General features: G+C 37.6%; 1 protein-coding gene across 1 annotated transcript in view; it reads left to right on the top strand.

Moving 5' to 3' along the window:
• MAN1A2 (mannosidase alpha class 1A member 2) overlaps positions 1–14,614 on the top strand; it is a 236,028-nt gene that overhangs the window by 57,043 nt on the left and 164,371 nt on the right. The window contains exon 4 of the mRNA XM_064282369.1: positions 9,544–9,662. Coding sequence (XP_064138439.1) covers positions 9,544–9,662 — 119 coding nt within the window. The remainder of the gene's footprint in view (positions 1–9,543; positions 9,663–14,614) is intronic.

The following is a 14,614-nucleotide window of genomic DNA, read 5'->3' as shown; positions in this document are numbered from 1 at the left end:
GGTCGTTAGGAGCATTTAAGTTGATTTACTAGGTAAACTGAGAGTCATTTGTAAGTTCAGAGAAGTTAAAGGAGGCTAGAGTTGGAAGGAGTCCCTGAGTGGTACAGATGGTTTAGAGCTTGACTACTAACTGAGAGGTTGGAGGTTTTAATCCACCCAGAGGCACCTCAGAAGAAAGGCTTGGTGATCTACTTCTGAAAGGTCACAGACATTTAAAACCCTATGCACATTTCTACTCTGAAATATATGAGGTGGCCATGAGTCCCAATTGACCAGACAGCAACTGGGTTTTTTTTTTTAATTGTAAAAGGAGACTTTACAAATTATCTTTTTCATTCTCAGTTAACTGAGTTCAGCAGCAAGATTTTGCCAGTGATCGTCTATTTAAAAAGGAATATAAGGATAGTCCAATAAAAGAGATTTACTTTCTTGCTATTACTCTGGCATGAGGTCAGTTATTTACTTTAGCGATTCTGTAATTGGATATGTGAATAAAACTAGATTTTCCTTTAGAACAATAGTCATAAACACATTAATAATAATGCCAATGATATTTACATAGTATATACCATATGCCAAAGACTGATCTAAGTGATTTACGAGAATGAACTTATTTAGTACTCACAACAACCCTGTGGAAAAACACCAGACCTGTTGCTGTCGAGTTGATTGCGACTCATAGTGACTCTGTAGGACAGAGTAGAACTGCCGCATAGGATTTCCAAGGAGCAGCTGGTGGATTCAAACTGCCAGCCTTTTGGTTAACAGCCATAGCTCTTAACCACTGCCCCCTGTGAGACAGGTATTATTATTGTTCTCACTTTTACAGATGAGGAAACTGAAGTGCAGAGAGGTTTAAATAACTTGCCCAAGATCATACAGTTAGTAAAGAGTAGAGTCAGAATTTGAATCTATGCAGTCTGCTACCAAGGTCCAGGCTCCTAACTGCTGTTTTATACTGCTTTAGTAAAGCTTAAGGGTAGAAAAATATTGTTATCAACACACGGGAAAAATGTATTATATGAGGAAAATGATAGTGAACACAGTAGAAAAAGTGAAAATGCAATCTGTAGAATTTTCAGTAGTCTAAATTAGTTGTTTATATTTTTCATTAGTTTTTGAGTGGTGTCATGGATTGAATTATGTCCCTCCAAAAATGTGTGTGGAAACCCTGATGGCATAGTGATTAAGAGCTACGACTTAACCAAAAGGTCTGCAGTTCAAATCCACCAGGCGCTCCTTGGAAACTCTGAGGGGGGCAGTCCTCTGTCCTATAGGATCTCTCTGAGTCGGAAACAACTCGATGGCAACGGGGTTTTTTTTGGTTTAAAAATGTGTGTATCAACTTGGTCAGGCCATGATTCCCAGTATTCTATGGTTGTCCTCCATTTTGTAATTGTAATTTTATGTTGAAGAGCATTAGGTTGGGATTGTGACACCCTTACATGATCACCTCCCTAATCCAATGTAAAGGGAGTTTCCCATGGTGTGGCCAGCACCACCTTTTATCTCTCAAGAGATAAAAAGGAAAGGGAAGCAAGGAGAGTTGGGGACCTCATACCACCAAGAAAGCAGTGCTGGGAGCAGAGCATGTACTTTGGACCCGGGGTCCCTGTGCAGAGAAGCTCCTAGTCTGGGGGAAGATTGATGAGAAGGCCGACAGAGAGAGAAAACCTTGCCCTGGAGCTGACACCCTAAATTTGGACTTTCAGCCTGCTTTACTATGAGGAAATAAACTTCTCTTTGTTAAAGCCATCTGCTTGTGGTATTTCTGTTATAGGAGCACTAGATAACTAAAACAAGTGGTTACAGCTTTTATCAGCCAAATAAGCTCAGTAGGAATGGATCCCTTATTATATGTTTTGCCTTATGATTTTTAATATGCAGTTAGTTTATTAAAGAATTTGTTTAAGAAGTTGTTTCCTATTTATTCTATTCTTTTTCTGCATTTCAGATTTAAAAAAAAAAATTTATTGTGCTTTAAGTGAAAGTTTACAAATCAAGTCAGTCTCTCACACAAAAACTTATACACATCTTGCTACATACTCCCAGTTGCTCTTCCCCTGATGAGACAACCCGCTCCTTCCCTCCACTCTCTCTTTCATGTTCATTTCGCCAGCTTCTAACCCCCTCTTCTAACTCCCTTCTAACTCCTGCAGGCAGGAGATGCCAACATAGTCTCAAGTGACCACCTGCTCCAAGAAGCTCACTCCTCCCCAGCATCCCTCTCCAACCCATTGTCCAGTCCAATCCCTGTCTGAAGAGTTGGCTTTGGGAATGGTTCCTGTCCTGGGCCAACAGAAGGCCTGGGGCCATGACCACCGGGGTCCTTCTAGTCTCAGTCAGACCATTAAGTCTGGTCTTTTTAAGAGAATTTGGGGTCTGCATCCCACTGCTCTCCTGCTCCCTCGGGGGTTCTCTGTTGTGTTTCCTGTCAGGGTAGTTATCCATTGTAGCCAGGCATCATCTAGGTCTTCTGGTCTCCGGCTGATGTAGTCTCTGGTTTATGTGGCCCTTTCTGTCTCTTGGGCTCATAAGTACCTTGTGTCCTTGGTATTCTTCATTCTCCTTTGATCTGGGTGGGTTGAGACCAATTGATGCATCTTAGATGGCTGCTTGCTAGCTTTTAAGACCCCAGATGCCCCTCTCCAAGGTGGGATGCAGGATGTTTTCCTAATAGATTTTATTATGCCAGTTGACCTAGATGTCCCCTGAAACCATGGTCCCCAAACCCCCGCCCCTGCTACTCAGATTCTTGTTAGTATGATTGGAGTTTTTTTTTTTTTTTTTAATAGAAAAAGTCTTAAGAGAAGGATGGTTCTCAGTGTCTCGTTTGACATCCCAAATTCAGCAGACCTTTACAGAACCAGAATCTTAGAAGGAAGTTTAATCTCTCTATTACTGTAGGAACATATAGGTTGGATATCGAACCTTTATTCATAATGTCCTAGATTATTTGGAAAACATTAACTTAAAACGTATCCTTTTTCATTTTTCTTAGCTTTGATTATTAAAAAATTATGTAGCATTTGAAATGTGCCTGCCTTTGAGCCACAAATGCTATTCCTAGAAGGGTGAGATATATTGATTTGTTTTTGCCCAATTAGAGCTTACCTCTGGAGAGGGAAAAGTTGAGTGGGGAGAGAAAATGTTGGGCATAAGTTAGCGCTGATACTAATTTTTTCAATAGTGATTAATTATACTGAATTACTTTACTTAAATATTCTGGAGAAATGAAAATTTTTTGTTAGAGATAGGCTTTTTTGCACACTTAAAAGAAGGAAATTCAATTTGAGAAAGAGGATTCTTTTACTTTGCAATGCTTTTTGAGGTGTGCCTTTTATTTTCCGAGAGAGAGTGTGTGTGTATGTATGTATGTAGATATGTTTTCATGTGTGTGTATCTATATGTGTGTGTATAAATAAGTTCTTTTTGTTATTTCTAACTTAAATGAGCTTGATGAGAGAATGTATGCATAAAATACCGATTTTTTGAGATTTTATTTCCTAGTCTTTTCTGCAAATGTCTTATTGTGTTTGAGTGGAATTTACATATTTCTATTAGATCATTTTTTTAAATATTCTCATTGATTTTCCTTTTTTTCCCGGCCACTTAAAGTGTCAGTTACTGTGAGAAGTCTGTTAAAAATCCTCATGGTAATAGGGCATTTGTTTATTTTTTCTGTTTTTATTAAGATGTTTTTAACCTGTTACTAAGTGCATGCAGGTTTGAAATTGTTCTACTTTCCTAGTTGTACCTTTTATTAGCATGTAATTACTTTCTTTATATGAACCAGTACTTTTTGGTGTAGAGTTTATTTGGTTTGATACTCATGTAACTTTTCTTTTGTCTAAGCTGTTTTTCGTTAATTTTTACATTGCGTATATTCTAACATCTATTTACTTTTAATATTCCTAGCCTTTCTGTTTTAAATTTATTTCTTATAAATGGCATATAGCTTTTTTAATAGCATGATTCAAAAATAGAGCCTGATAATCTTTGTCTTTAAGTTGGAGAGATCATTTATGTTGATTGTAATAGAAATATTCAGACTTTTTTCTGACATATTTTTATGCTTTCTATTTGGCCGTTTTTAGTTGTCATCATCTTTTTTAAATCTCCTTTCCTTTTTGACTATTCCTTACATGTTTTTAGTCATTTGTAAGTATACAATAATAAGGAGATTCTAAACATTTTATGATGATTCACATTTTATATGTGAATATATATAACGTGCAATTCAGATTTTGCTCTCTGGCCATTATCTTCCCATTTCTATTGATTTGAGCAATGGCAAAATGATTGTTAATTATTCTTGAAATAGCTATGAATTATTTTGAAAACATTGAACTTAGTAAAAATATTTGACAGCAAAAATCAATGAAATAACTTACTCACATTCTGGTATTCCATCTGACTGTGGGAATAAAAGAAAAGATGGAATTTATGGTAGAGTTGTTTTTTGAAGTAAAAATAGGAGGGAGGAGAGTTATCACTGATTTCAGAGGGGAAAAAGTGTGTAGTATGATCGGAGAATAACGAGTAGTCCAGTTCGGTTAGAATATAGTAGAATTCTGGGTAGGGTGTTACCAAAAAATAAGAAGGATCTTGAATGTCAAGGTGAGAAGTATGAGTAAGGCATTTGAGACCATTGCAAATGTGACTATATTTACTAGTCTAATTGAGAATTCTAGAAAAAAGATAATACAGGACTGAACAAAGGCAGTAGTGTATTTCTTGGAAATTAAGGTAAGCCAGAAAAATTCAGTTGTATCTGACTGTAAGCATAGATGGGAACTCTGGTGACCCAGTGGTTAAGTGCTTGGCTGCTAACCAAAATGTCAGCTGTTTGAACCGACCAGCCACTCAGTGGGAGAAAGATGTGGCAATCTGCTTCCGAAATGATTTACAGCTTTGGAAACGCTATGGGGCAGTTCTTTTCTGTCCTATAGAGTTGCTATGAGTCGGAATTGACTACAGCAAGGGTTTTTTTTTTTTTTTTTTTTAATAAGCATAGATCAGATTCCTTGATTTAATCAAGGAGACAAAATCTTACCAAAACTGAGATGGCCACACAGAGAAGGAGCAAACATGTCCTTTCTCGTAGAGTTTTCTTGGGCTCCATAGTATCTGATGAGAGCGTAAAGCTTATAGTTACGCTCTTCACCTGGAAAAGCCATTTACTAAGCCACTCCCTTATTATACTAGGAGATTACCTCACAACTCAGGAATTACTTATACAACAGCCTGTGCATTTCCATTTTTTTAAAAAACAGCTTTTTTGGGGCATAATCGATATGCAGTAAACTATCTGTATTTAAAGTATAAGAACTTAATAACTTAATAATTTTGACAATCACCGCAATCGAGATAATGAACGTATCTGTCATCCCTGCAAAATTTCTTTTTCCAATCCCTACCCAACTACTGATGTACTTTCAGTCACTATAGATGAGTTTACATTAAAAAAAAAAAAAAATCCAAACCGTTTGTGTCCAGGCTTTTAACCACTATGCCACCAGAGCTTTTGCATTTTCTAGAGTGTCATCAAAATGGAATCATTCAGTATGTAGTTTTTTTGTATGATGTCTTTTACTTGGCATACTTACTTTGATACTCATCCATATAACATGCATTAGTACTTAATTCCTGTCTGTTGCTAAGTATTATTCCATTGTGTGGATATACCAGTGCTTGCCTACCATTTACCAATTATTGTAAGATTGGGTTGTTTTCAAGTTTTGGCTATAAATATTTGTGTACAAGTGCATTTCCATTTTGAAGAGCAAAAGTTTTAAATTTTGATAAAGTTCAGTGTCTTAGTTATCTAGTGCACTATAACAAAAATACCACAAGTGGATGCTTCAACAAATAGAAGTTTATACTTTTACAGCCTAGTGGCTAGAAGTCCAAATTGAGGGCGTTAGGTCCAGGGAAAGAGTTTCTCTGTCAGCTGTGGGGGAAAGTCCTTGTCATCAATCTTCCCAGGTTGAGGAGCTTCTCAGCACAGGGACCGTGGGTCCAAAGGATGAGCTATTCTCCCGGCTCTTACTTCTTGGTTCTATAAGGTCCCCCTGTCTCCCTACTCATCTCTCCCTTCCACGTCCCAAAAGAGATTGACCTAAGACATCACCCAGTCCTGTAGATTGAATCTCATTCCATCAACACAACCTAGAGGCAGGGTCTACAACACACAGGAAAATCATATCAGATGACAAAATGGTAGACAACCACACAACATTGGGAATCATGGCCCAGTCAAGTTGACAGACACCTTGGGGGACACAATTTGATCCATGACATTCAGTTTATCATTTTTTCTTTTGTGATTTGTGTTTTGGTCCTGTTTTAGAAATCTGCCTACCTCCAGATCGTGAAGATTTTCCTTTGTGTTTTCTTTTGAGAGTTTTATACTTTCAGCTTTTACATTTAAATCTGTGACCTATTTTGAGTTAATTTTTATATGTGAATGTGATAAAGTCAAGGCGTACTTTTTCCCTTTTAGCTATCCTGTTCCAATACCATTTTTTTGGAGTTTACCCTTTCCCCATTGAATTAACTTGGCATCTTTGTCAGAAATCCATTGAACGTTTTTGTGTCATCTATTTCTAGAATTTTTTTCCTTTCATTGATCAATATATGTATCCTGACTCTAATACCACACTGTCTTCATTACAATAGCTGTGTATAAGTCTTAGAATTAATTTATGTGATTCCTCCAGCTTTCTTTTTCTTTTTCAAAATTGTTTTTAATTATTTTAGTTCCTTCATGAGTCCATATCAATCAACTTGTCTATGTTTACAAAAACTGACTACTTTGACAGAAGTTGCATTAAACTTATAGATGAATTTTGGAGAATACGTGACTAAGATCACGGTGTGTTTCTCATACTGAAATAAAGGTATTCTTTGATTGCTTTCAGCAGCATTTTGAAGAGGAGAGCATTTTTTCTGCATACAGATCATGCACACATTATATTAGATTTATAACTAAGTATTTAACTTTCTTAGCCATTGTGAATAGTATTGAATGTTTAATTTCAATTTCCATATGTTCATTGCTGGTATATAGAAATATTGATTGTGTGGTATATGTGTTTGGGCATGTCTTGCAACATTGTAAACTCACAGTTCTAGGGAAAAAAATTTTTTTTTAATATTCCTTGGAATTCTTTATATAGATAATCATGGCATCTGCAATAGGGAAATCTGCGTATTTCTGGTTTCCTTTTTTTGCCCTATTGTACTAGCTAGGACTTCCAATACTATGTCGAATGATAAGAACTGGCATCCCTACCTTGTTCGAGAGTTTAGGGGTAAAGCAGGCCGTCTTTCACCATTAAGTATGGTATTAACTCTAGGTTCTTCTTCTTTTATTTTTGTATCAAGTTGAAAAAGTTCCCTTCTTTTTTCCTATTTTGTTCAGTTTTTTTTTTTTAATCACGAATGGGTATTGAATTTTGTCAAAAATTTTTTTCTGCATCAATTGATATGATCATGTCATTTTTCTTCTTTAATAATGTGATTGAATTTTCATTGAGTTTTAAATATTAAACCAGCTTTTCATTCCTGAAATAGACCACACTTGGCTGCGATGTATTGTTCCTTTTACATATTGTTGGATTTTTTTTGCTAATACTTTGTTAAGGATTTTTATATCCATATTGTTCTGTAGTTGTACTGTCTTTGTCTTGTTTTGGTATCAGACCAATGCTGGCCTCATAAAATGAATTGAGAAATGTTCTCTGCGCTTCAGTGTTTTGGAAGATACTGTGCACAGTTGGTCTTTTTTTTTTACTTGTGTGTTTGGTATAATTTGGTATAATGGTTTTACTTTTTTCTTCGTATGTTTGGTATATAATGTAGTGAAACCATCTGCATCTGGAGTTCCCCCCCCCCCCAGGAGCTTTTAGATCTACACATTCAATATCTCTAATAGTAAGGATATCAATTTTGGTTTGATATTAGTAATAGTAAGGATATCAATTTTGGTTTGATACAAATAAGGAGTATTGAAGTCCCAAACTTTAATTTTGAATTTGTGCCTTTCTCCTTTCAGTTCTATCAATATTTTCTTCATGTATTTTGAAGTATTCTTGTTACATGTTTGCACATTTAGAAGTGTTATATCTTCTTGGTGACATCATCAAACCCTAATCCAAAACCAGACAAATATAAGAAAAGGAAACTATAGACTGTTAATCCCTCATGAACATAGACACAAAAATTCGTAACCAGATCTTTCCAGTTCCATTTGCCATCTTGTCAGTTCCAACTCATGACAAACCTCTGTAGAGTTTATAATGCCTGATTTTTCAGAAGTAAATCGTCAGGGCTTTCTTTAAAGGGGCTTCAGGGTGGACTTGAACCTCCAACCTTTTGATTAGCAGCTGAGTGCATAAACCATTTGCAGCACCCAGGAACTCAACCAAAGTCTTAGTAACTCTAACTCATTAGTATATAAAGAGTAACACATCATGACCAAGTGGGGTTTATCTCATGAATATATGGTTGGTTTCAAATTTGCCAATCCATCAATATAATTAAAGATATTAAGGGGATAAAATAAAAGTCATATCATCTCAGATGCAAAAAATCATTTAACAATATTCAGTATCTGTCCATGATAAAAATTCTCAGCAAACTGGTTCTAGAACAAAACTTCTTCAATGTATAAAGGGCATTTCTCCATCTCTCCCCCAACGCCCCCCCCGACAAAAAAAGCCCAAATTCATATATTTAATGTTGGAAGACTAGTGTAAGAAAACAGGCCAAACTTAAATAAATAAACATAACTGTATAAATTCTAAATAAAATACTAGCAAAGCAAATCTAGCAGTATAGTAAAAGAGTAACTAACAGGGGGCAGATAGATGGATCCTCTCCCACCCCAGCAATGCAGTTGTTAGTTCTGAACTTTGAGAATGCAAATAGTTCACATGGCTTACTGTCTATATTAACATGTCTTAATCAACATGAGTTTTCTGTTCCAGGATACTCTTGTTCAGTCCAGGAACTTCCTGAAAGACTCATTAACTCTTCAACAGAAAGCATCAAATGACAGTTTACACCTGTTTTACCTTCCTTTAACTTTTGTATTATCAATATGCCATCTTTAGGAAAACATGCTAAATGATGTATATTATCTGTTACAGTGAGAAAGTGGACTGTATTGGGTATTCTTTTTTTGGTCCTCATATTATTTTGGTTATATTTTACATGTATATACATACATATGTATGTGTATGTGTGTTATATATATTATATGTATATATTTGGAGTTCTGGTGGTGCAGTGGTTAAGAGCTTGACTGCCAACAAAAAGGATGACAATTTGAATCCACCAGCCACTCCTTGGAAACCCTATGGGGCAGTTCTATTCTGTCCTGTAGGGTTGCTATGAGTCAGAATCGACTCTATGGCAGTGGGTTTTAGATATGTATATATGTGTGTACATACATATATACACACACATAATTAAAATAGGCCTTGTATAAAGGGCATCTTTTTAATGATAGATTTTTTTTTTCCCCTGCAAATATAGGAAGTTCACAAATGGGTGCTACTATAGTAGATGCTTTGGATACCCTTTATATCATGGGACTTCATGATGAATTCCAAGATGGGAAAAAATGGGTTGAAGACAACCTTGATTTCAGTGTGGTGAGTACATGATTGATAATTATCTCTTAGAGTGGCTGTGAAAAGACAGTGTCTGATCACAGTAGTTTTTGAACATTATACTATCAGTTTAAGGAAATCCTGACACTAAGTCCCCTTTCTTCTTTTAGGATTATCAATTATTTAATTTTTCTATAAAATACATACGCTTCTTCAATATCTTCCTTTTATGCTTATCATTTGAGGCAATGTGGTATGTATAAGAAAAAAAAAATAATGAACTATAAATAGCATTAAACCATAAAATACTTTATAAATAAGAGGGTTTTTTTAAAAAAAAATGATTTGGTGCAGCACCGATGACCCTTTATAATTAGGCCTATGCCCATCTGTGCTAACTGTACTACTAAATGAACAAGGTGGGAAAACCCCACCTTTATCACTAATTGCATGTATGTATCACCATGAATCCAGTCACCACGTGGAAATGGATCCAGGCTTCACCTTCTAATGTTTCCATGATCCAGCCGTATCTGTGGCACTTTCTCTCTCACACTAGCAACCCAGAGTTAGGTCAGACTTTGTCCCTGGCTACGCTGAGCCATGTCAGAATGTTCCTGGCCTCCTTGGGCCAGGTCATCTGGTACTAGTTATAGGCTCAGGAGTCTGCACAACTCCCTGTGCTTCAGACCAGCTGGCCTTTCTCTCTCTCTCTCTCTCCCTCCAAGGTTAGGTTACAGGCTGGGAAGATTCTATCCTTCTTCACCAACTGCCTGTGCAACCTTTCTCTGACCACCAGCCACCAGAGCTGGTCCTCACAGAATCACTGTACCAAAAAGAATTGGTCGACGGTCAACCATTTCAGGAGGTAGCATATGATCAAGAACCAATGGTACTGAAGGAGGAGGTCCAAGCGGCAATGAAAGCTTGGACAAAAAACAAGACTCCAGGAATTGACAGAATACCAGTTGAGGTGTTTCAACAAACGTATGCAGCACTGGAAGCGCTCACTCGTCTGTGCCAAGAAGTCTGGAAGACACCTACTTGGTCAACTGACTGGAAGAGATCCTTGTTTGTGCCCATTTCAAAGAAAGGTGATCCAACAGAATGCAGAAATTATCGGACAATATCATTAATATCACATGCAAGTAAAATTTTGCTGAAGGTCATTCAGAAGCGATTGCAAAGAATGGAAATTCCAGAACACTTAATTGTGCTCACGAAGAACCTGTGCATAGACCAAGAGGCAGTCATTCAGGCAGAACAAGGGGATGTTGTATGGTTTAAAGTTAAGAAAGGAGTGCATCAGTGTTGTATCCTTTCACCATACTTATTCAATCTGTATGCTAAGCACGTAATCCAAGGAGCTGGCCTGTATGAAGAACGTGATGTCAGGATTGGAGAAAGACTCATTAACAGCCTGTGGTATGCAGATGACACAGCCTTGCTTGTTTAAAGTGAAGAGGACTTGAAGCACTTAATAATGAAGATCAAAGATCACAGCCTTCAGTCTGGATTACACCTCAACATAAAACAAAAATCCTCACAACTGGACCAATAAGCAACATCATGATAAATGGAGAAAAGGTTGAAGTTGTCAAGAATTTCATTTTACTTGGATCCACAATCAAGAGCCATGGAAGCAGCAGTCAAGAAATCAAAAGATGCATTGCATTAGGCAAACCTGCAAAAGACCTCTTTAAAGTGTTAAAAAGCAAAGCTGTCACCTTGAAGACTAAGGTGCACCTGACCCAAGCCATGGTGTTTTCAATTGCCTCATATGCACGTGAAAGCTGGACAGCAATTGACGAAGAGTGAAGAAGAACTGATGCCTTTGAATTATGGTATTGGTGAAGAATATCGAATATACCATGGACTGCCAGAAGAACAAACAAATCTATCTTGGAAGAAATACAGCCAGAATGCTCATTAGAAAGCAAGGGTAGTGAGACTTCATGTCGTATACTCTGGTCATTTTATCAGAAAGGACCAGTCCCTAGAGAAGGACATGATGCTTGGCAAAGTAGAGGGTCAGTGAAAAAGAGGAAGACCCTCATGAGATGAATTGACACAATGACTGCCACAATGGACTCAAGCATAGCAATGATTGTGAGGATGGCGCAAGACTGGAAAGTGTCTCGTTCTGTTGTACATAGGGCCGCTATGAGTCGGAACCAACTTGATGGTACCTAACAACAATTACCTGTACTTACACTCATCTATTTATTATAACCCAGAAAGGATACAAGCAAAGAAACACATCAAGCACGGTTCAGAAGAGGTCCAGACACAAGGCTTCTATTGTCCCCAGGAACAGGCCATACTGTCTCTGATGTATGAATGTTCTTGCCAATCCAAGAAGCCCCAAAAGGAAGCTTATAAGGTGTCTACCTTAGTTATCTAGTGCTGCTGTAACATAAATACTACAAGTGGATGACTTAACAAATTTATTTTCTTACAGTTTATGGGCCTAGAAGTCTGAATTCAGGGTGCCTGCCCTAGAGGTTGTCTTTCTTTATTGGTTCTGGAGAAAGATCCATGTCTCTTTGAGCTTCTTGCTCCTGGGCAGTCTTCATGTGGCTTGACGTCTCTCTTCCCCCATCTCTACCACTTAGCTTGCTTGTTTAATCTCTTTTATGTATCCAGAGAAATTGACTCAAGATACGCTGTAACACTGCCTCATTAGCATAACAAACATAACTTAATTATTGCTAACATAACCTAATCCTGTCTTATCAATAACAAACGTAACCCGTTCACAAATGGGGATTATAACCACAGGCAGAGTTTAGGATTTACAACACGTATTTTTGGGAGATACAATTCATCCTGTAACATAAGGGTCCCTTATATGTAATAGTCATTGGGACCTCAGAGCATATGCATGACTCAGTGAGTATGCATGATTGACTACATCGTGTACCCTTTCAGTATTTGAGGTTTGGTGTCAGGTGAAGAGTTGGGGTCTCCCAGCTCATTTTGGATGCCTGTAAGTGTTCCCTGGCTGTTTTAGAAAATCAAAGACTGCTTGACTGCTTGGGAAATTCTAAGGGCTATTTTCCACAATCTGGAGACAAAGGCTAGACTGAGTTCTTTTTCCCACACACTATCCTTCCAGCATTTTGGCATATTCCTTAAGTGGGACCCTGTAAATTTGTAGCCCAGCACAGCTGCACTCTAGCTATGTGACTTTGGAAAGTTACTTATTCTTTCTAAACCTATCATACAATTACTATCTCATTGCAATATTATTAGGATTAGTTTAGGTAATCTGGTATATGTTAAAACTCGTGGGGCAGTTCTACCCTGTCCTGTAGGGTCTCTATGAGTCAGAATCTACTCAATAGCAGTGGGTTTGTTGTATGTTTTTGGTGTATGTTAAGTGCTCAGTAAATAGCATGTATTCTCCTTATTTTCATAAAAGATGTGTTGACTGTTTTGTCATATTCATTTTCTTTCGTGATATTTGCACTCATTGTTCATTCTGACTGTAACATCCTTCACTCTTTCTCTAGGTGTTTTTCTCTCAAATCTTTGATTATTTCTTTTGTAATGCCTTTCCTGAAACTAACTAGACAAAAACTGTTCACTTTAATGTTATTAAAGCATTTGGATATACCTCAATTAGAACAGTTTTCATTATCATTTAGATTTAGGTTTGGCTGTGAGTGACTTATAGCGGCCCTATAGGACAGCGTAGAACTGCCCCATAGGATTTCCAAGATGGTAAATCTTTAGGGAAGCAGACTCCCACAACTTTCTCCCATGGAATGGCTGGTGGGTTCAACCCACCAACCTTTTGGTTAGCAGCTGAGTGCTTAACCACTGTGCCACCATTGCCAAGCCAAGGTTCAAAATCACCAACAAATGTCATGAATCATATACAGGCAGTGGATGGAGAACTCACATAGAGAAGAGATGGAGCAAGGTCAGCTTCAATAGGGGCACTGGTTCCCCATGGCCAGTGAGGTGCTCTCCGTAGATGACACAGGGCTGGTCTTCTGCATATACCAGTCTCATGCTGCAGATGAGGAACCCCATTCCTTCCTCGTGGGCAACAGATACAGAAATGGGGTTGGGCAGCTGCCATACTGCACCCGTGCGTGAACAGAACAGAGAAGGTTACTGTGTACTAAGACAGGGAGAGAGGCTCCCTGATGAGGAGAAACTGGGAGAGAGAGAAACTCAGTTCCCAGCCTCTGTTAGGGAGTGTCCTGGGCCCAAGGCTTGTGAATTGCTGGCATGGGTGGGAGGCCCAAGGGCCTCAGTAAACCATCCTCCCAGCCAATATAAAATAGCTTAAATAAGATAGGTGTTTATTTCTTTTTCATGTAAATTAAGTACAGGAATAAGCAGTTCAGGGCTGATTTGGGTCATTCCATGACTATCAGGGACCTAGGATCTTTTGTCTTATTGCTCAGTCAACTTCAAGATGTAGCTTTCATTTCATGTACAAGGTGATTTCTCAAGATCCAAGTATTTTATCCAGCCTCTAACTGGCAGAAAAAAAGAAGGGACAGAGGAAGGATATGCCACTGATTTGATTTTTTTTTTCTTTTAAAAGGTAATGCTTGATTGTGTTTTCGGTGAAGGTTTACACAGCAGTTTAGGTTTCCATTCAACAATTTTTACACAAGTTGTTCCGTGACATTGGTCACTTTCTTCATAATGCCTAAGCATTCTCATTTCTTTTCTGGTTGTTTCATTTCCATTAATCTAGCTTCTCTGCCTCCTTACATTCTCATCTTTGTTTTAAATTAATTGTTGACCATTTGGTCTCTTATAGATGATATTTTAAAGGAACACAGTACTCACAGCTGATATTCTTAATTTTGTTAGCTAAAAGGTGACTTCAGGAGCTAGTTTCAGTTCTAGGTTTGAAGATATCTCAGTTGACCTTGCTTCTTGTTTAACTGATGCAGTGTAAAGCATTTTAAAAACAGTGAGTATGTCTTCTCAGTATTAAAACTATAAACCTGTCCACATCTATGCTG

Source organism: Loxodonta africana, chromosome 3 (assembly GCF_030014295.1).
Source record: "Loxodonta africana isolate mLoxAfr1 chromosome 3, mLoxAfr1.hap2, whole genome shotgun sequence".
NCBI lineage: Eukaryota > Metazoa > Chordata > Mammalia > Proboscidea > Elephantidae > Loxodonta > Loxodonta africana.
This window is presented reverse-complemented; position numbering and strand designations above follow the sequence as displayed.